This window comes from Megascapheus bottae, chromosome 4, assembly GCF_031878675.1.
Source record: "Megascapheus bottae isolate mThoBot1 chromosome 4, mThoBot2.hap1, whole genome shotgun sequence".
Classification (NCBI taxonomy): Eukaryota; Metazoa; Chordata; class Mammalia; order Rodentia; family Geomyidae; genus Megascapheus; species Megascapheus bottae.
In genome coordinates, this window is record NC_143512.1 from 50,290,238 (window position 1) to 50,310,987 (window position 20,750).

The 20,750-nt window shown below is 39.1% G+C and overlaps 2 protein-coding genes across 9 annotated transcripts in view; one reads left to right on the top strand and one right to left on the bottom strand.

The window, feature by feature from the left end:
- The window catches only part of Ipo11 (importin 11), a 121,588-nt gene extending 112,228 nt beyond the window's left edge, over nucleotides 1–9,360 (bottom strand). For 3 of the 7 annotated variants that reach the window (XM_090331878.1, XM_090331882.1, XM_090331883.1), the window contains exons 1-2: nucleotides 9,210–9,360; nucleotides 6,085–6,168 (exon numbers count right to left, since the gene is read on the bottom strand). In XM_090331878.1, coding sequence (XP_090188004.1) covers nucleotides 6,085–6,111 — 27 coding nt within the window. In that variant the 5' untranslated portion in view covers nucleotides 6,112–6,168; nucleotides 9,210–9,360. Of the gene's footprint in view, nucleotides 1–6,084; nucleotides 6,169–7,233; nucleotides 7,325–9,103; nucleotides 9,143–9,209 lie in introns of those variants that run through there. The other 4 variants (XM_090331879.1, XM_090331880.1, XM_090331881.1 and 1 more) reach the window with 4 other exon arrangements.
- Nucleotides 9,361–10,533: 1,173 nt separating this feature from the next.
- Dimt1 (DIM1 rRNA methyltransferase and ribosome maturation factor) lies at nucleotides 10,534–20,749 on the top strand. 2 transcript variants are annotated; one of them, XM_090331892.1, is made up of 12 exons: nucleotides 10,534–10,699; nucleotides 10,943–11,016; nucleotides 12,785–12,871; nucleotides 14,258–14,319; nucleotides 14,404–14,497; nucleotides 14,578–14,627; nucleotides 15,949–16,072; nucleotides 16,205–16,297; nucleotides 16,903–16,967; nucleotides 18,342–18,405; nucleotides 18,750–18,856; nucleotides 20,627–20,749. In XM_090331892.1, the coding sequence occupies exons 1-12, from the start codon at nucleotides 10,621–10,623 to the stop codon at nucleotides 20,667–20,669; spliced, it is 942 nt and encodes a 313-aa protein (XP_090188018.1). In that variant the 5' UTR covers nucleotides 10,534–10,620; the 3' UTR covers nucleotides 20,670–20,749. The 2 variants fall into 2 exon arrangements, with proteins under 2 accessions (XP_090188018.1, XP_090188019.1); XM_090331893.1 differs by lacking the exon at nucleotides 10,534–10,699 and having other exon boundaries at nucleotides 10,953–11,016; nucleotides 12,789–12,871.
- The last annotated feature ends 1 nt before the right edge of the window (nucleotide 20,750 follows it).

Below are 20,750 nucleotides of genomic sequence, written 5' to 3' on the forward strand. Positions count from 1 at the left end.
AAACTGGGTTGCAGTATTTACATTTATTTCAGTTTTTCAGCAAAGACTTTTTAGTAATTTGGACAAAAAATCTTCTCTGCATTATATATCCCTGCATCACTACAAAAAAATGTGCTAATTAGTAACACTTCCTAGGGACTGACTAAAGATGTTGCCATATACTGTATTCCCAATACAGTCAAGCTAAATTCATTCAGAGTGTCAAAAACTGGTCAATTTGGAAGGAAAAAAGTATTTAACAAAACATACATAACATCAAGGAAGACCTTCTTCCTTGCTTTTTCTCTTCCCTACTCCTAAAATATCCAACTTCTCAAGAGCTACCAGTAGCCATACATTTCTTTTATTAAGCACATATCAAGAAAGTATGGTCAAAGTGCCAGTGTATGCCTATAATCCTAGCTACTCAGGAGTTCAAGATCTAAGTTTGGAGCAAGCCTGGGGAAACAAACTTAAGAGACTATCTCCAATTAATCAACAGAAAGACCAGAAGTTGGGCCAGGAGTTTGGCCTATTGGTAGAGAATTTTCCTAGCATGCTAAAAACCGAGGTCAATTCCTCAGTACCACATACATAGATGGTGGTGTACCTCATGTAGTACTACACTAGTCTTGAGTAAAATAAGCCTTAGTGGGACCCTTAGTTCAATCCCTAGTACCATGAGGCTCTGAGTCCAAGCTCCAGTACCAGGACAAAAAATAATGTATGGCAATATAGTAAATATGTCATATTTGAATAGATGATATGGTCAGTAATTGTACTCTCTTCAAAAGCCTTCATGACAGAGAATTTAAAAACTTGGTCTTCAGTACCAAATGTACACAAGCAACAATCCCATCCTAATATCTGGATTTGTGAAGGGAATTTTCTCACTCAGAGGTTCTGAGTCTTACACTCAAGCAGTAATTTTAATTGCAAATAATCTGTTGGATGAAGCACATTATATCATACCATTTGATGTTTATAAAGAATAATAATCTAACATGGTTAGAAAAATTAAACTAACTCTTTCCTATTTTTAAGGTTCCTTTATATACAATAAATTTCCAGCACATAAAAGGAAAATGCATTTATGTTAGCAATCATGCCTTTATCTTCATTTCCAAATATTCCACCCCCCTTTTTTCTTTGTTAGTCCTCAGACTAGGTCTGTCCTTGGGCTCTTTTTGCTGAAGGCTAGTGCTCTACCACTTAAGCTACAGAGCCACTTCCAGCTTTTTCTATCATTAATTGGAGATAAGAGCCTCAGGAACATTCCAGCCTCAGCTAACACAAACTGATCCTCAGATAGCATCCTGAATAGCTAGAGTAATAGGCTTAAGTCTTCAGCACCCAGCTGAAGACTTATGCCATTTCCTGCAGCTTTTTTCACTATCAAATAATGCGTTGTTAGACCTATCTTTCCTAAAGATGGCTTTTTAAAAAGAAATAAAAATGAGTAACCTGCAGTCCCATCTAGTGGTAAGCAGTAAGTATTACACCCAGAAGATTACATGCCAAACCTCCTTCCCTTCAAGCATGAAATTTTCAGTAGTCATTTAGCCAGGAAAACTATCTGAAAATGCAGTGGAGTTTTCAGGATTCTGAAGAACAGCACAAAGAATAATGAACTCTTGAGAAGAAATAAATGGCATTTTAAGGATAATTTAAAGAAAAGTAGGATTCAAAATGAAAATGAAAACCTCACTGTGAGGCAAAACATTACAACCAAAGAACTTTCTAGCAACTCTACCAAAACAAAACAAAACAAAAACAAACAAAAAATCAAGGTTGGCTCCAGTGATTCACTCTTGTAATCCTAGCTACTCAGGAAGGTGAGATCTAAGGATCACAATTCCAAGCCAGCCTCGGAAGGAGAGTCTGTGAGACTCTTTAATTAGCCACCAGAAAACCAAAGTAGTAATGTGTCTCAAAATGGTTGAATGCTGTAGTCTTGAGCAAAAAAGTTCAATGACAGTGCCCAAGCTGAGTTCAAGCTCCATGACTGGAAAAAAAAAAAAAAAGGATTGTGTTTTTTACATTTATCTAAAGAAAGAATTTGACAAAATATAATACAAGGAAGTAAACACAATGTAATAACAATGAAGTAAGCACAACTCAGAAACTGGATCTAGAACACACAGACTAGCAAGCAGGTCAGTGGCTCACACTTGCAGTCCTAGGAGCTCAGAAGGCTGAGATCTAAGGAAAACAGACAGTTATCACAGGAATCTCAAATTAAACTAACAAAAAGGTGGAAGTGGAGCTGTGCCTCAAGTGATACAGTACCAGCCTAAGTAAAAGCAGTGAATGGACAGCACCAAGGCCCTAAGTTCAAGACCAGTACCAGCCCCAGCACCACCCCCCCCACACAAAAAGACAGTGACACATAAATGGAAAACTTAATAAATTTTTTATGAAGGAAAGAATTCAAACATTATTAAATAAAAAAGATAACACTTTAGAAAACTTAAAGGAAAGGACATTTTATTATTCTAAGAAATCAAAATTCCAAAAGAAAAACTGTTAGCTGGCCAAGGTGATGCATGACTGTAATTTCAGCATTTGGGAGGCTAAGGCAAGAGAATGGGAAGTTCAGGCCAGCCTGGGCTAAAAAATGAATTCAAGACTTCCTGGGCTACAGGGAGACCCCTTGGTCATTTTTTAAAAAAAGGAAAAAACAACCAAAAAAACATAGGAAGAGGTATCAATGTTCGAGACACATGTAACTGTAATCCCTCTATACATTATCCTGACCAAAAAATAAATAAATAAATAAATCTTGTTGGGGAAAAAAATACTTAAGTTAAAATCTATCCAACTGTCATATCCTCTAGTATATAACTAACTAGAATGAGATGAGGTGGTGCCAGATACAATGAAATACAACTGATAATTAAGCTGGACAATGGGTAGACATGAAGCTCCCTTATACAATTCTGTCTACTTTTAATGTATTTTTGTTGTCAGCTAATGGAGACAGAGACCATTAAAAGTTATTACAGCAGGTATTACTGCTTGTGAAAACATATAACTACATTTAACAGTAAAGAACTCCTTTATCAAAGATGCCTAGTATGTACCTTATTTTTAGGTTTCCTTGCTCAATTGTATCTGATCTACAATAATTTGAGCTGTAAATACCCAAGTTCACTTAATAAATAAAGGATATATATATATATATATATATAAAGGATACAGCAAATGGGATTAGGAGTTTGGTGGTTATAGAGTGCTTGCCTAGCATGCACGAAGACCCAGGATCAATTCGTTGGTATCACATACATAAAAAAGCAAGAAGTGGTGGTCAAGTGGTAGAGCTCTAGCCTTGCGAAAGCCCAACAACAGTGCTCAGGCCCTGAATTTAAGCACCAGGACAGGCAAAAAAAAAAAAATGGATCCAGTAAATGCTGTGATGAAATGAACAAAACATTAAGTTGTAAGAGTCAATGGAAGACTTTTAGGAAAGGTGAGAAGAAAGAAGTCAGGGATAAAAATATTAATAAAGGAATTGAGAACTGTTTGACATCGAAGAGCAGACTGAGTGAACAATACAGCTAAAAAAAATACAACAACAAAAAATCAAGTGGTCAGGCACAGGGGCTCAAGCTTAAAATCCTAATTACTCAAGAGGCTGAGATCTGAGGATCAAGGTTCAATGCCAGCCTGAGCAGAAAAGCCCATAAGACTCTTACCTCCAAAGAACAACCAAAAAGCCAATGGTAGAGCTATGGCTCAAGTGACAGAGTCAAAAATGTCAGGACAGCATGCTGGCAGTAAGGAGTATAACAATCCAACAAAAGTTAGCAACACTTTACATTGGGAGTATTAAATAAACCCTGTGCTCTCCAACCAACTTATATCTAGTACTGTGCTCTCCAACAAATGATATTGCTAGGGGTTTAACATCAGACTTGTCTTCTTTACTCATTCCATATGCACTGTATACCTACAAATGTTATCACTATACACAACTGACATACACACAAAAAAATCATGTCCTGCAGAACATATTTTCTAGCAAGCTGCAATCAAAACATATATGCCTATGTATACCTCCTAAAACTACACAATTTCACAATTTGTGCTAAAATCAAACAAACTACTTAATGGAGGAGATGAGGGTAAGGTTAGTAATCAATCTTGGACTTGTCCATAGTAACAAGTGGAGAATATATGTGTCTACTTTCAGTGAAATACGTCAAATGTTATTTTTCCCTTGTGAATTAGTTCACTAGCTAGAAAGCTCCTGACTCTAATTATAAGCAACTCTTGTCCTTTAATTTCATTCTAGTCTCTGCTCAAGTCCTGTACTTAAAGAATATTTTTTCTTGCCACTCTATAATGGCTCACACTGATTCTGATAGCTTCTTTAATTTTTCTGCATCAAGCCAGTAACTATCTGACATTGTAGTATGTTTATGGTAATAATGGCACAGCTTCTTCATCTAAATTTAACATCTAGGGACTTCAATTTGTTCAGAGTTGTGTCCTAGAATCTAAAATAGTACCTAAACAAAAAATGATTTTAAAAAATAGGTGTTAAATGAACTGTATAACTAAAACCCAATCTCCACTTAAAAATTGTATAAAGCCATGGAAACGTTTCACTTTTCCAGCCTACCCAGTCTCACTTCCAGAGTATGTAACATTTCACCTTCTTACAAATGGAAATTCAATTTACATTTATAGTATTGGACAGTGAAACAGCCTCTGCTAGTTACAGACTGTGGGGAAAAATGTGTTTTCATTCAATTCTCCACAAAACAAAGGCAACCAACAATTAAAATATACAATAAAATTATACATTGCTATGGAAGAAGAAGAAAACAACTCCAGGGCACCTACATAAAGCCATATGAGAAGTGTAAATAGAAAATGCATAAATGCAAGACCCTATTTAAAAAGTAAGTAGGAACAAAAAGGTCATGACTCAAACGGTATAGCACTTGCCCAGCAAAGGCAGGTTTCTGAATCTAAAACCAAAAATCAAACAACAAACAAATGAACACCAAAACCTAATGAGAAAGGGAAGGTTAGAGGAGAGAGGGAGATAGAGGGGGGGGGAGAGAGAGAGAGAGACAGACAGACAGACAGACAGACAGAGACAGAGAGAGACAGAGAGAGAGAGGGAGAAACACTCAAGGCGTGGGCTCTGTCCCTAATACTCTCTATACTTAAAGTTCACATCCTACCATTTGAGCCACAGCTCTACTTCTGCCTTTTTTCTGAGTAGTTTACTGAATATAAAAATCTCATGGACTTCCTGGCTTCCAATTGTGATCCTTGGATCTCAGACTCCTAAGTAACTAGGATTACAAATGCATGTTGCTGGTGCCCAGCTTAGGTGAGAGGTTTAAGAATGTTTAAATCCTAACAACTTAGTTACAACTGAGTATTATAAACTGAAACATTCTTCTAAAATTCCTATGTTGAAACACTAATCCAAGTACTCCTGGTATTTGGAAATAAGAATTTTAAGGTGGTGACTAAGATCCAAGGCTTGTGGCATAATGTTTAACATCAGGCCACTGTTATCTATATCATTAGTCCTTTTATTCTGCAAACCTGAAAAACAAGCTGTTTTAAAGGTTCAATATTTGTGTGTGTGATGGTCTAGAACTTGGACTCAGCTCTATACCACTTGGTGCTTAAGTGGACACAACAGTCTCATAGACTTTCCTGCCTGGGCTAACTTTTAAACCACAATCCTCAAATCTCAGCCTCCTGAGTAACTACAATTGCAGGTGTAAGCCACACAAGGTTGGCATTATTCTTTTCTTTAGAACCTGGCTCCAAACAATGATTCACATTTTTCCATCCACCTTTTTTTTCCCCACAATATTTGTCCTATATAAACACGTGGAGAGCCTTCTTCCACAATCAATAACATTATTTTCTCTCCCTTATTAAAACACAGTAATGCATTTTTTTTAACCATGGAAGTTTTCCTTAGATTCCCACTTACCATTGAGGGAATGATGCTTTCAAATGTTAAGAAATCACTCAATGGTAATTAATTCCTATTAATTGACTGCTTGATGAATATGTTTGTTTATATCAATACTTTCTAATCACCTATATCACATAATAACTTCCACTTACTTTCAGGCTTTGAATCTGCTGCAGCATGGTGTATATTTTTCAGCTGGTTTGTATTCTCTGCAATCTCTGCACTGCTCGAAATAGCTTTAAAATACAATTTGATTAATTACTTAGTCTATTAGAACTTACCACTCACATGGGCAAGCAATAGAAAATACATGTAAATTTTGCAATATAAAAAGGACTAATGATTTAAAAAAATAAACAAAATACTATATTACCAAAAGTGCAACTGGCTCCTTGAGTATCTTTTCATGTTTTTTTTTGTTTTTTGTTTTTTGTTTTTTTTGCCTGCCAGTCCTGAGATTGAGCTCAGGGCCTGAGTACTGTCCAAAGCTAGAGCTGTACCACTGGAGCCACAGCATCAATTGCGGCTTTTTGTATGGATGTGGTAGCAAGGAATCAACCCAAGTATTCATGCAGGCTAGACAAGCACTCTACCAGTAGGTCAAACTCTGGCCCCACAAATATTTTTTTAAAGCTTTCAAATTTCTCTCTTTAGTTATCCAAACTTGGTGATTAAGGAAAAGCATTTGTTAAATGAATGTATGCACCAAGAAATGAAAAAAAGAAATAGGAAAGCCATTAGAACTGGGCCCTAATCCAATAACTGGTGTTGTAATAAGAGCACTGGGTACTGGAAGTGCATGCATACAGGAGATGATGTTGGGATCCTTAGATCCTTTTGTCCTGAGAGGAAAAGGGAACAGGGAATGGGTGGGGAGAAGGTTGGAAGAGGAGGAAAGAGAAGAGAAAACAGAGAGTGAAGAAGGGGGAGAGGAAGGAAGGGAATGAAGAGGCAGAGCCCTAATATTGTTCTGATATTGGTTTATGAATCTATATGTATGACCTTATGAAAGTTATCACTTCTGAGCCTCAGTTTCTTCAAGCAGATGAATAAGACTTGATAATGAACCCAAGACCACTTCTGATTAAAATAAATGATGGTATATTTTGCATGCTTGTGCATGACCTTGAGATTCTTCAACTTTTATCAAATTAGTACCTCTCAAATTTTAAACATATAACTGCAATTTTCTAAGAAATTCCCAGGTGATATCATATACCAGATTTTGAGCAGCCAGATGTAGAAAATCGATCCAGCTTAAGCTCTACAAAACTTAAAATTGCCAGTTTATCTGTAATTACCTGTTTATTGAGAAAATCAAACAAGGAGATTTCAGATACATATGCATGCATACATATGTCCAGCCATTCCCTCAAACACTCTTGAAATTAACTGGAAATCTCCATCAGATGTAGAAGAAGAGAAAAAAAAAAACAATAAGTGGAACTATGGCCAGTAGTAAAGGGATTTAGTGTGTGTGCAAAGCACAAAGGTGTGGGGAAGCCAACAGACTTTATATATACCACACATACACACATGCAATACAAACATCAAAATGTAACTAAACACATTAGCTTTCTCAAAATATTGATTTTTAAAAATCTCTTTAAATTGGTATTATAAAGGTGATATACAGAGGTATTGCAGTTTCATGTTAGGTAAAGAGTACATTTCTTTTTGGACAATGTCACCCCTTCTTGCTCTTTCAGTTTTTCCCTCCTATCCCACCCATAAATTGTATAGTTCATTTTCAACATAGTAACTAATGAGTATAACTGCTGCATTTGGTTACTCTTCCTCCCTTCATTTCAGAGAATCTCTACCTCCCCTTCACCTCACCAAAACAAATAAACATAATAAAATAGAAAATAAAACAAAAATATCAATTAAGAAAAAAACTCTTGTTTCCATTTCCTGGAGTTCATTTCAATAGATATTATTTTGTATGATGAAAGGCACATGAATAAATTTTTACATCTGGAAAAATATTCTTATGTTTTAAATGCCTTGTAGTGACAGGATTTGGTATTCTTGCTTATTCTGAATGTAAACAGTCATAGTACCACAAAAATCTTAAGATTTGTCTACTATTGCCAAATAATCTTTGCATTTGTGGTAAGCATTCTCTTTGGTTTTTTTCTAAAAAGTAAAACCAGGGCAAAGTACATCCCTCTTCCCAGGGACTCTAATATATGACCGCAAACCATTGTTACAATAAAACTGTTTCCATTATTCCTGGTGCTAAATTGCATGAGGGGTGGGTGGGGACCCGATAACAGATAAGAAAAAGACTTCTAAATCTCCAAAATAATCCCCAGTGAAGAGATAAGAAGCAATGCAGGCAGTGACTGCCTTGTGTAGGTGTAGTCACTCTTTCTTAACCTGAGTCTCTGTACTGACAAGTTGCAAATATGTGGACATGAAGGAGGGCCATCATGGCTGCAGACTGATCTTCCTCACTCTTCTGAAGAATAATCCAGTCTCAAGACGCTTCCACCCTATAACTGAGATCACTACAATTGTACCGGGAAGGTACAACCTTGTTGGTTGCAGCCTTGGCACCAACAGGAAATTTACGAGTCCTGCTACTTACTCCAATCACTGACACCACCATGTCACAAAAGAACTGCGAAAAATGACAAATGCATCGGGCCTCAAAATAATTTTGCTGAATCACAAATATCCCCAAACACGAAAGCTGCAGGAGTCGGTAAGGTGGAACACTGGCGGCCATACCTCAGCCTGAAGCTCCTTTCCGAAAAAGGTCTACTCCCTATTTACTTTTGCAATGAAGGCCAGGAATGGTCTGACGTTTAAAGCTTTCACAGTATGGCTCTCAGAAGCAAGACCGGGGTAGGGAGCGGAGGGGAGGGGGGGGAATAATGCAGTAACGACACATCGGTTTTACATTCAAAAGAACGTTCTCGCAAAATCTGCACTATGTATCCTCCCAAGGGCAAATGCACCACCCAGGCCTAAAAAGCGGAGCCACAAAGAGTGCCGGGGATCGGCTCAGCAGGGAAAACCACCACGGACTCCTCGCACCTCGATTTCCTCCACACCCTGCTCCCCGCTGCGGGCTGATCGCGGAGCCTGGCTGCCGGGGATCCCGAAGTTACACTGAGGCCCGACACTAAAGGCTGCCTTGGCCTCCTCGGGGCTATTCCTCACCTCCCGGGTCCCCCCGGGTCCTTTCTCGCTTCTCAGGGTCTCCGCTGCCCGACCCACTCCTCGCCTCCACTCGCACGCGCCCTGCGGCTCTGCGGCCGGGCCTCACCGTTTGGTTCGGTCCGGAATGGCCAAGTCCTCTCGTTTCCACTCCTCAGCACGAACTGGCGTCGGTTAGTCCCGCGCCCCACGCTGCCAGTCAACACGCTGCCGCCTACTGATGCCGAAAACAGCTTCTAGGAACGCGCCATGTTCCGCGTCGCAACCCCTCACGTCACGGGCGCGCCAATATGACGTCAAAGGCTTCCTGAAGCACGTGGGGCTGGCAATGGAAGTAAACGATAGGCTAATGGCGAGGAGGGGAGGCGGGGCTTCCTGTTCGAATCAAAGGCGCTCAGAATCTGAGTGCGCTTGCGTTTTCTTAAAGCCTGCAGCCTACCTTACCAGGATCTGTAACCATGGTAACCCCCGATCCGCGTCAAGCCATCGCCGGGAAAATCAAGCCTTTCCTGAGTTGACTGAAAATGAAGTCAGAACCAATCTTTCCTCACTGTTCTGGATATTAATGGATTGCTTCTTAATTCTTGAACTTACTGGGTTTACTACTCCAAAGCAATAAGAAATGACAAGAATGGAAAGATTTATTTTTACTTTTTTATTATCATATTATCCCATGATCATATGGTATATCAAACACAGCTCTCTTGTCTCTCTGTCACACTCCCCTCTCCTTCCCAAAAGTTTCAACAACTTTAAATGTTCTATTTTTCTGGATGCAAACAACTTTCAACCACTTCATTAGCAATCTCCCTCTCAGTGGCATCTGAACAGTCGACGGAGCCTGCCTCACTTCTTGTCAATGTGTGTGTGTATGCCCGAATTGGGGCTTGAATCCTGGGCCTGGACCTATCCCTGAAATTTTTGCTCAAGTAATGTCGATGCAATGAGTCAGGAAATTGGAAATGTCAAGGACATTTCCTGAATATAATTTTGGCTTTTGTCTCCAGAATCCTAGGAAAATTAATTCGCTACACTTTATTTTACTATTGCAACTTGTGTAAAATTAGGTCTTGGACCATTCAAATTTACAATAAAGCTCATTAGATGTTCACAAATTAAACTGTAACGGGTTTACCACATACAAGATTAGGAGATTGCATTTTTGAGAAATGATTTCATCTGCCCTTGCAAATATAACATATGGCTGACATGTTTGTTTAAAACCAACAAAATTTGAAACAACATATACGAGATGTCTTCTGTAAGGACTGTAGTCATACAATGAATAGTTAATTGGTTAGCTGGAGACTACGATTCCCGGCGGCCATCGGGCTCCGACGTAGCCTAGAGCTTGAGTGGGCAGGGATTGGCCCCGCCCCTTTCCCCGCCTCTCCGCCCGCCCCCGGCGCGGGGTGGAGCCTCGTGTCCCGATTCCCACGTGGTCCGGTGAGGTGAAAGTGGCTAAGTCCACCTCTGTACTCCTCGACTCCGTGGGCCCCGGAGGCCCATTTCCCGCCGAGATGCCAAAGGTGAAGTCGGGTGCGAGCAGTCGCCGTCGTGCGCGGCAGGAGCAGCGCGGAGAGCTGAAGCGGGCTGGAGGTATGGTCGGTAGGAAGGACGCAGGGCTCGAATCCGGGCTTCCTGTGCGACGGGCCGGGGCGCTCTGAGACCCGGGAGGCGCGGCTGGAGGAGTGGGCTTGAAGCTGCTCCTGGGCCCCGGCCTGGAGCTCGAGGTTCGGAGGCCTGGTGGGCGCCAAAACCGTCCCCCTTCCTGTCCCGCTGTCTCCTCCTGGAAATTGAATTGGTAGCTGGAAAATCACGCCGTTTCGTGTTTTCTTCCAGGACTCATGTTCAACACGGGGATTGGGCAGCACATTCTGAAAAATCCTCTGATTGTTAACAGCATTATCGATAAGGTGGGTGTGGGAGAGGGCGGGCGGGGGGAGCGGGAAGAGTTGTGGATTTATTCATCTTGTCCTTTTTTCGATAGAATTATAGCTGAATTCTACAAGTTAATTTTATTCTTAAAGCATACCTCAGCCACTGAATTATACACTTCAGCCTCAAGTGACCCAAAGTTAAAGTTTACAGCAGGCTCTGCTGAATCTCTGAAAGGTTGTCACTGCCAAAAATGGGGGACTGCTCTTTTTGGCCCTAGAATGAGTAACCAACCTGTAAATGAGCGCGCTTGGGAAAGCAGTCAGCTAACCTCAACTTCAATGCGCTGGCTTGTGAACTAATGAAAAACGAAATGTTTTGATGACTTTAAAGCCTTAATGTTAGCAGTTCATCCCCAAGTTTCCTTACCTTTGAAACTTGTTTGGCTGGCTTCTCCTTGGACCTCAGATTTCAGCCTACATGTCACCTCCTCACTGGAGGTTAGAATATCAATCTAGTCTCCTACTTTTAAGTGTCTGTTCGACATTAATCATAAATACTTTGTGTGTTGTCCTTCTGTGGTGTCGCATAAGTATCATAAGAGCAAGTCTTGCTTGCATTGTGTGTCTTGTTTATAGAATATTCAGAGGCTACAGCAGTTTATAATCTCCTCAGATGTGCTCAACAAATACGTGTTTAGTTTGGGTGTTATAGATTGCCAGTTTGAGGCCAGCGTGGGCTACATACTAAATTTGGGCCATAATAACAAGTGCTTTGAAAGTAATTGTGGAGTTAAGAATTGCCAAGGGTGTACTATATGCTTCATTCTGTAGTCCTAGATTTCTTGGGACTCAACATCCTGTGTCTTTCTCTGGAATGACCTCTATATGGGTGGACTTTGCTGCTTGTTCAGTCCCAGATTATTCTTCTTCCAGTCACTTTCTAAAATATCGTGTTGCTGTTATTTTTTCACTTATGCCAGTTTAAAGTATGTGTAAACCACACATTACTTGGTTCCCCAGGAAAACATACATATTATTTCAAGTATTTCTCCTATATGGATTAATCATAACTCCCTCTTTGTAGATGAGTGAGTGCCAGGGCATGAAATATAGGTGGTACAGATTATTTTTTTTTAAAAAGGTTATGTTCTGACGCTGTAGACAGTACAGTCAGAGGATCTTATGTAGTTATCAGTGTTGATAGCTGTGACATGATTCCATTATCTCATTTCTGAAACTATACCTAGTTTGAAGAATCTTGGTGTACTCTCAGGAAAATTCATCAACCTGAACTTAACAGAATTGGTAATTAACAACTATGGAATAATTTCCAAGGTAGAAAGCAGGAAGCCAGTCATCATAGTAAGATTTTCTTTCCTCTTTTTTCTTTCTGACTGTCCTAGGGCTTGAACTCAGGGCATCAACACTGTCCCTGAGCCTCTTTGTGCTCTACTACTTGAGCCATTGCACTATTTCTGGCATTTTCTGAGTAGTTTATGGGAGATAAGAGTTTCACAGACTTAACTGCCTGGGTTGACTTCAAACCATGACCCTCAGATCTTAGCCTCCTGAGTAGCTTGGATTACAGGTATGAGCCACCAGTGCCCAGCAAGATCTCTTATTTTTGTTCTTTTTTTTTTTAAGAAAGCCAGGTTGTCCTTTAACTCGAGATCCTCCTGCTTCTGTCTTCTAAGTTCTGATACAGTGAGGTCTTTTAAATGAGCATTGATGATCAAAGATGTTTAGATATAAACTCTGTGTTCAAATGTACCAGGAGCTCACTCAGGATTGTGCTTATTTTTAGGCAGCTCTAAGACCAACTGATGTGGTGCTGGAAGTTGGGCCTGGAACTGGCAACATGACTGTAAAGTTATTAGAAAAGGCAAAAAAGGTAAAAAGAAAATTTCACATTTCTATGTCAGAATTGACTAAGGAAGCTCAGTTGCTTTCCAAATACCAATCTGTTTAAATTCATTGCTATTGATAGTAATTGATTTAATATAATTTTTATCTTAGAGAATAAGGGATATATTAGGAGAACAGACTACACTGAGTATACTGACAGGGAGTATCATATAGGAGTTGGTCATAGACTTGTTAGAAGAGAGAATAAAATAATGGCACCAAGATAACCCAAAAATAACTGCAAAGAACATCTAATTAATTTTAGGCCTGGAAGAACAGAAAAAGAAGTTGAAGTTACTGGAAGCCAAAACTTTTTTTTTTTTTTTTAATTTGAAGGGTACTTGGGTTTGAACTCCCTTGTACTTGTTAGGTAATCACTCTACCATTTGAGCCACCACAAGTCCTTTTTACTTCCAGTGTTTTTCCCCCACTCCTGTAACATGAACTCAGGGCCTAGGCACAGTTCCTATTCTTCTCTTTCTCAAGTCCAGTGCTCTACCACTTGAACTACAGTTCCACTTCTGGCTTTTTTGGTAATTTGTCAGAGTCTCAGATTTTCCAGTCTGGGGCTTGCCTTAGACTTTCATCTTACATATGCTTACATAGCTGGGATTAAATGGAACTGTTGCTGTCTCCTTAGTAGAAACAAATAACATTTTAAAGAACTTTTCTAAAGACTGTTTAATGAAAAACAATTAGAGTTTTGTGGGAACTGGAGTTCGAGCAAATCAGTATGGATTAGAGAAATTTTAGGGACTAGCCATAAGAAGCAATTACTACCTGAAATCTCAGAAGAAAAGGAAGAAAAAGTTTGTTGTCAGAACTCAAGGGAAATAGAATTTGTTGAGGAGGAGCCATTCATAGCAGAACATACTTATCACCAAAACTTCTACAAGGTACAGTCAGGTACTAGGAAATAAATACCTAACCTTTCAATTATGGGCACTTAATAATGTTGGCACCTTCCCCTTCCCTGCCCTCGGGCCTTCATGTATTATGTAAGTGCTCCATCCTCTTACTTACACTTTTTTCCCCAAAAGCAAAAGAAAGCTGTACTGCATTCCTTGAGTTGACTATACCTTGCCTACTGGAAAAGTGTTGAAGAATGAAGTGATCATTCTAGAAGTAGTTGCCTGTGAGCTCCTGTCCAGGAACACTTGACTATAATTCATCTTGTTTGTTTTCTCTGTGCAGTTATGTAGCATGAATTCTCTTTGCATAGAACTCTCAATAATCTTGTTTTCTTTCTGAGTGATACAATACAATTGAAGAGATGGTGATGATTGAATTGGGCAAGTATGAGTTATTCTTTGTATAATAAGATTTTTACTCCATAGTGAACCTAAAGAAACTTTTGTTGCTGTTCGATTAGGTAGTTGCCTGTGAACTTGACCCAAGGCTAGTGGCTGAACTTCACAAAAGAGTTCAGGGCACGTAAGTATACATATTGACATTAAAGTACATTTTAGTTTCATGGTATTTAGTACATTGTAACTAAATTTCTTTTCTTACCTTCAGGCCTTTGGCTAGCAAACTTCAAGTACTGGTGGGTGATGTGCTAAAATCTGATTTACCATTCTTTGATGCTTGTGTTGCAAATTTGCCTTATCAGGTATGTTCTCAGCCTGTCAGAACTATGGTAAGTGTCTCTTGAGGTGCTTTTCCTCAAAGTAACTAGTGGTTCTCTTACAGATTTCTTCTCCTTTTGTCTTCAAGTTGTTGCTGCACCGACCATTCTTCAGGTTTGTGACAGAGTAACTGCCAAATGGTAGAATTTGAACAAATGTAGGCCCAGAGAATAGCCAGAAAGTCATTTGAAAGATTGCTAGAAAGCTTTATAGAAAAATATTGATATGTATGGGAAGTCTGTACAAGTTTACAGAGGAGTGTGTGTGCATGTGCATGTGTGCGTGCATGCATATATAATACTGGTGTACTTACACAGCTTTCCCTACTTGGTAGCTCTCTACTACATTTACTAGCCTAGATCAGTCTTGTTGCTAGTCTGTTGTATAGAATACTAGTATACTACTGTAGAATACTACAAGCTCTCAGATTTCAAGTCAAGCATCTCTTTAGTGGTTATAACATAAATTAAGGGCATCATGACCATTTTTTCTTTATTTTTTTCTGGAATAGGCTGGAAGGCATTGCATGGTCTAGGCAACTATTTCTTGGTTTTCTTTGAGGTATATAAGCATATATTCAGACTTTTTTGCATTGTTAAACTTATATCTACCTTTTTTTTTCATCATGCTGGAGATTGAACTGAGGACTCTGAGTTCATTCAGCTTATTTGCTTGCTTGGCGCTCTAAAACTTGGGCCTAGCCTCCAGCCTTGCTTTTTGCTGATTATTTTAAAGATGGCTCTAGCTGACTTTTCTGAGCTATCTTTGAACTAAGCTTCTACTTAGCAGCTCGGCACCAGCTTCAAACTTTTTTCCCCACCAGTACTAGAGCTTGAATTTAGGGCTTTCACCCTCACTTAGCTATTTTGCTCAAGGCTAGCACTCTTCCATTCTTACCACTAGGCCACACTCCAGGCCCTGAAGTGCAGTTTTAAAAGGTGCACTTACCTTCTAACCTCAAGTTTCCTCCTTATTGCTGTCTGAATAACAAATTCTGATTCTTCTTCAACTGAGGGCCTAGGCACTATCCTTTAGTTCTTCAGCTCAGGGCTAGCGCTCTACCACTTCCAGTTTTCTGGTGGTTAATTGAAGATAGGAGTCTCACAAAATTTCATGCCCAGGCTGGCTTTGAACCTTGATCCTCAGATCTCAGCCTCCTGAGGATTATAAGTGTGAGCCACCAGCACCCAGCAACATTCTTTAAACTGTTTAGCCATATCACCCAGAACATCACAACCCAGAAGTGTCAGTATCTTAGGGCAGCTCTGAAATATCATCAATGAAGACACACCATACTCCTCAGAGCTGAGAGGTACAGCCATTATAAAACAAAAGCAGCCATCTAATCCTCATTAACTGTCATTCCATTACATTAAAATGTATTACAGTTAAAACACACTCCAAATGACTTTCCTAATTCTTGCTTTCTCTCTAGATGTGCTATACTTATGTTTCAAAGAGAATTTGCTCTCAGATTGGTTGCTAAGCCTGGTGATAAGTTATACTGCAGACTCTCAATTAATACACAGCTGTTGGCCCGTGTAGACCATCTAATGAAAGTAAGTTATTTTTGTTATTGAAATAATCCAGCTTAAATCATTCTTGAGTAGCTTTGCCTTCTGTGTGTAAAGCATCTTTGATGACTATCTAAAAGTTGCCTTTGAAAGGATAAAGCATTTCTTGATTAACAGGTTGGGAAGAATAACTTCAGACCACCACCCAAGGTGGAATCCAGTGTTGTAAGGATAGAACCTAAGAATCCACCACCACCCATCAATTTTCAGGTGAGGCTAAAATTCTAGATTCTTCATAATAAAGGGAAGAAAAGGCTACCTAAAGATGTGTCTTCAGCAATAGCCATTTCCCAGAAAATTATATAAGTTGTGAAAGAAACTATATCCTGGTAATAAGGTTAGACTCTAGATATGAAGGCCAAAAATATACATAGAAGTGTTTATAAAAGGCAAAAAAAATAGAATGAAATTGTTTTGTAGCTACAAAAACCTTGTTTATATTAATAAAAACTTAGAACCCGATGTAAAATGCAAAATGGCTGTGTTTAGAGTAAATATTATGTACCTTTTGTTTTCTTTTCTGGTCCTGGTGGTGAAACCATAGGTCCTTCATCTCGCTAGGAAGTGCTCTGCCCCTAAGCTATATCTCTAGCACCTGTGGGATTTTTTTTTTTTCATCAGTGGGGAACACTGTGTATATGAACAAGTATGTGGGTCTGTGCCAGTGTAAGGCTTGAACTGAGCCCAAAAGCTTGTGATTAGGTCATTTTCATCACTTCAGATTTTTTCCTCCAGTTTTTATCTATTAAACAACAATACTTTGCATGCATAGATAAGATTGGTATTTTCAAGAAAGTGTCCACCTTGTATTTCAGGAATGGGATGGCTTAGTAAGAATCACCTTTGTTAGGAAAAACAAGACACTGTCTGCTGCATTTAAGTAAGTATACTAACTTCCTTCTTCACTTTTCATTTATCTTTAGTTGTACAAAGGGGTTTCAGTTCAGTGTGTCAGTTGATAAGTATGATGTATCATGACCTATAACCTATGTCAGTCATTCTCTCGCAACTCCCCCAGCATCAACTATTCCCTAGAGTACTAATTTCTAATGTTTCCCAGCATTTCACATACCATGCTAGAATTTGATACTTTTCCTGAAGCATAATATTAATATTCCTTTCCAGAGAAACTTTTATTAGTACTTTGAAAGGCAGATTTTAATTTTGAAAGGTCCTAGACTAAGGAGGCTGTTTAGGATTTGTTTTGGATTTTTGCTTGCTTTTGTAAATCAGGGTAAAAGCCCAAATCTCTTACATATATCTTAACTCCTTTCAAATTTGTGAAGGATCTGTGCCATTTTATTAACTTGGAAATTTAACACAACTTGAAATCCATATGTAAAGAGGAACAAGATTTAACATAGCTTGGAGATTTGTTTTCTTATTTTAAATAAATGGAGTGCTTTCTGGGGAGCCTAAATAAAACAATTACAACTTCTCTTTAGAATTTAAGAAGTCAGGGTACTGGATAGCGCTACATTTCTATATACCCAGCCACTCAGGAATCTGAGACTGCATTGTTTTGGTTTTTTTTCTTCTAGTCCTAGGACTTGAACTCAGGGCCTGGGAGCTGTTCCTGAGCCTCTTTGTGACTAAGGCTAGTCCCCTGCCACTTGAGCCACAGTGCTACGTTCTAAAAAGGGTTTTTTTTGTGTTTTTTTGTTGTTATTTTTTGCCAGCACCACTTCTGGTTTTCTGGTGGTTAATTGGAGATGAGAGTCTCAGGGACTCTCTTGCTAGGGCTGACTTAAAACTGATCCTCAGATCTCAGCCTTCTGAGTAGCTAAGATTACGGGCATGAGCCACCAGCACCCAGCTAAAAGGAAATTTTAAAGATGTTTATCAAAACTTTGTTTTGTGGGTCATGGGGATTGATCTCTGCCTGGGTGCTGTCCCTGAGCTCTTCAGCTCAAAGCTACCACCCTACCCTTGAACCAAGCCCCACTTTCCTGTTTTCTAGTGGTTAACTGGAGATAAAGAATCTCAGGTCCTTTTGTGCCCAGGCTGGCTTTGAACCCTGATCCTCAGATCTCAGCCTCTTGAGTAGCTAGGATTACAGGTGTGAGCCACCATGCCCGGTTATCAAAACTTAAATAGTGCTTGCTTTCTAAGTTTAAATATTTAGTGCTTCAGAAAATTCCTTAAATTCACCAAGCAGAACCTAAGAATTTCGTCTAAACTGAAACAATGTAAAATTAAGTCTGATCTCATTTGTCTGATCTCATTTTGGAATACCGAAATCACTTCCTTCTAGATCAAGTGCGGTACAGCAGCTATTGGAAAAGAACTATAGAATTCACTGTTCAGTCCATAATATTGTAAGTAGAACTTTGTTCTTGGTTTTCAGTGATAAGTCTTTTTAAATTTCCTAGTTTTCTGAATTTGTTACTAACCTGAACAAGAATTATATTTAGCCAAGTTAAAATTTCTGTGAAATTGATGTGTGGCTTGCGCAGCTTAAAATAACTGACTTGCTATTGTCTGAATCATGATCTTCCTTGTATCTTGCTCATATAACAATTAGAAGTTTCATTAAGGATTTACTTTTATGTAATAGAGTTATGCAGAAGGGAGACCACTATACTAAACTAAAAAATAAAAAGAGCCAAGGTAACTTCATTAAAGATACGTTGTTCATTTATTCTGAATCTTGTATTGATAGATAATACCAGAAGATTTCAGCATAGCAGATAAAATACAGCAAATCCTAACCAGCACAGGTTTTAGTGACAAACGGGCCCGTTCCATGGATATAGATGACTTTATCAAGTAAGTACATTACTGTTGTCCTAAGTGTTTACATATCTTTACTGTGATACCTTCAGATCAGAGATGTAAGGTGCTACTTGGGAGAATTATTGCATAGCACTTCCATGGCATGGAATAGTATTTGGTGTAGAAGATGGAGGCTAGTTAGCTGCAGCAGAATTAACATTTTTCTTTCAAGTACAGTAGTAAACAGTCAGAGCCATAAGAATACCTATCAATATGCGTCCCCCCCCCCTTTCCCTGACCCCAAGCTCATCCATGGTTTTAACATTTAAAGGATGCTCATAAGGGAGAGCTGATTCTCTACCACCTGGGCCTTATCTCTAGTCCTCATTAAACATACCTTAAGCATGAAACTTCATTTGTAATATGCTTGACTTGCTTTATGATAGTCTGTAGCCTGAAGGGGAGGGTATACTTTGTTTTGGGGGGGGGGGAGGCTTTTGAGGGGGGTGTACTGGAAGTTGAATTTGGGGATTTATTCTTAAGTGCGTACACTATCACTAGAACCATATATCCAGCTCTTTTGTTCTGGTTTTAAGGGTCTCACTTTCTGCCTGGGCTGGCCTAGACAGTAATACTGTTCACACTCCCACCATAGCTTGTATGGCAAGCACACTCCACTATTCTCAGCATTGGCTGTTGTTATCAAGCTCCTCAGACTGATCCTCTCTGTTGCAGCCTCCGCAGAGCTAGGATCACAGGTGTAAGCCATTGGTATCCAGCTTGTTGAGTATAAAGGTGTCTTTAATGATATGGACATTTAGACTAAATTTACTTTCTTGCTAAGAACTATGAAAATAGGCTTCAGTTATTATAGATTATATTAACTTGTATTTTTGCTCATGGATATAACTTTCCGTTTTTTAGCTAGTTTTAAACCATCTGTATTCTACAAACTTGATAATAATAAAAGAGGGTAGATTCCTAAGCAGAAAACCCAATTTGAGATAACTAAGACAATGAAGTTTATATTTTATTGATGGACTAGAACTACTCAGTCTTTATTAATACTGAGTCAAACACTTACAAGAACTTACACTTTTCGATGATTGAATTCATCTGAACCTCTTCCTATAAATCAGCCTGAAAATAATCAAGGTTTTAATGCAAGTATTCATTCTTACTGTATTTCCTGAGTAGTTTAATATCCAAAGTCAGAGTCTATGTAGGTATTAATTAAGGTTTCAATTGAACATCAACTGAACATCAGCATAACTTCAAAGAATGTGCATGTAGGAAAAAGAGAAACATTTCCTGCTCCCCACGCAGGAAATAGAAGTTATGAAGCTCAAATTCCAGACATGTTGATGGTTGTGAGGCCTGGGCTAAGGAAAGATTTCTCAGGTCCACTGTGTAGTCTATAACAAAGCGAATACCAACATGACTTGGTTTTAGCAAAGATGAAGTTTTACTCTCCAAACAGGCTTATGAAAATTTTTTTGGGGGGGGATAGGGGCGCTAGTCCTGGGGTTTTGAACTCAGGGCCTGGGCACTGTCCTTGAGCTTTCTCAAGGCTAGCACTCTAAAAGAGCCACAGCACCAATTCCGGCTTTTCTGTGTATGTGGTACTGAGGAATCAAGCCCAGAGCTTTCTGCATGCTAGGCACTCTACCATTAGGCTACACCCCCAGGTAAGCTTTCTTTAAATTAATGTTAGCTGAGTGCTTGAGTACATTGACATAACATCTCTTTGCCTCAAGATTGAGGACACAAGTGACACAAATTAGCTTTTCAATTCCAACCCCTTCTCTTTTTTCTTTTTTCTAGATTGTTACATGGATTCAATTCAGAAGGTATCCACTTTTCATAGCTACTGGGAAAGCTTCTTCAAGGCTGTATATATGTATACACACACACACACACACACACACACACACACACACACACACAC

What these genes read in the sequence shown, in the direction of transcription:
- Dimt1 (XM_090331892.1), top strand. Translation starts at nt 10,621, where the DNA reads ATGCCAAAGGTGAAGTCGGGTGCGAGCAGTCGCCGTCGTGCGCGGCAG. An exon ending in CACAAAAGAGTTCAGGGCAC is followed by an intron (nt 14,320 to 14,403) that starts GTAAGTATACAT and finishes TCTTACCTTCAG; the next exon opens with GCCTTTGGCTAGCAAACTTC. An exon ending in GTGTAGACCATCTAATGAAA is followed by an intron (nt 16,073 to 16,204) that starts GTAAGTTATTTT and finishes CTTGATTAACAG; the next exon opens with GTTGGGAAGAATAACTTCAG.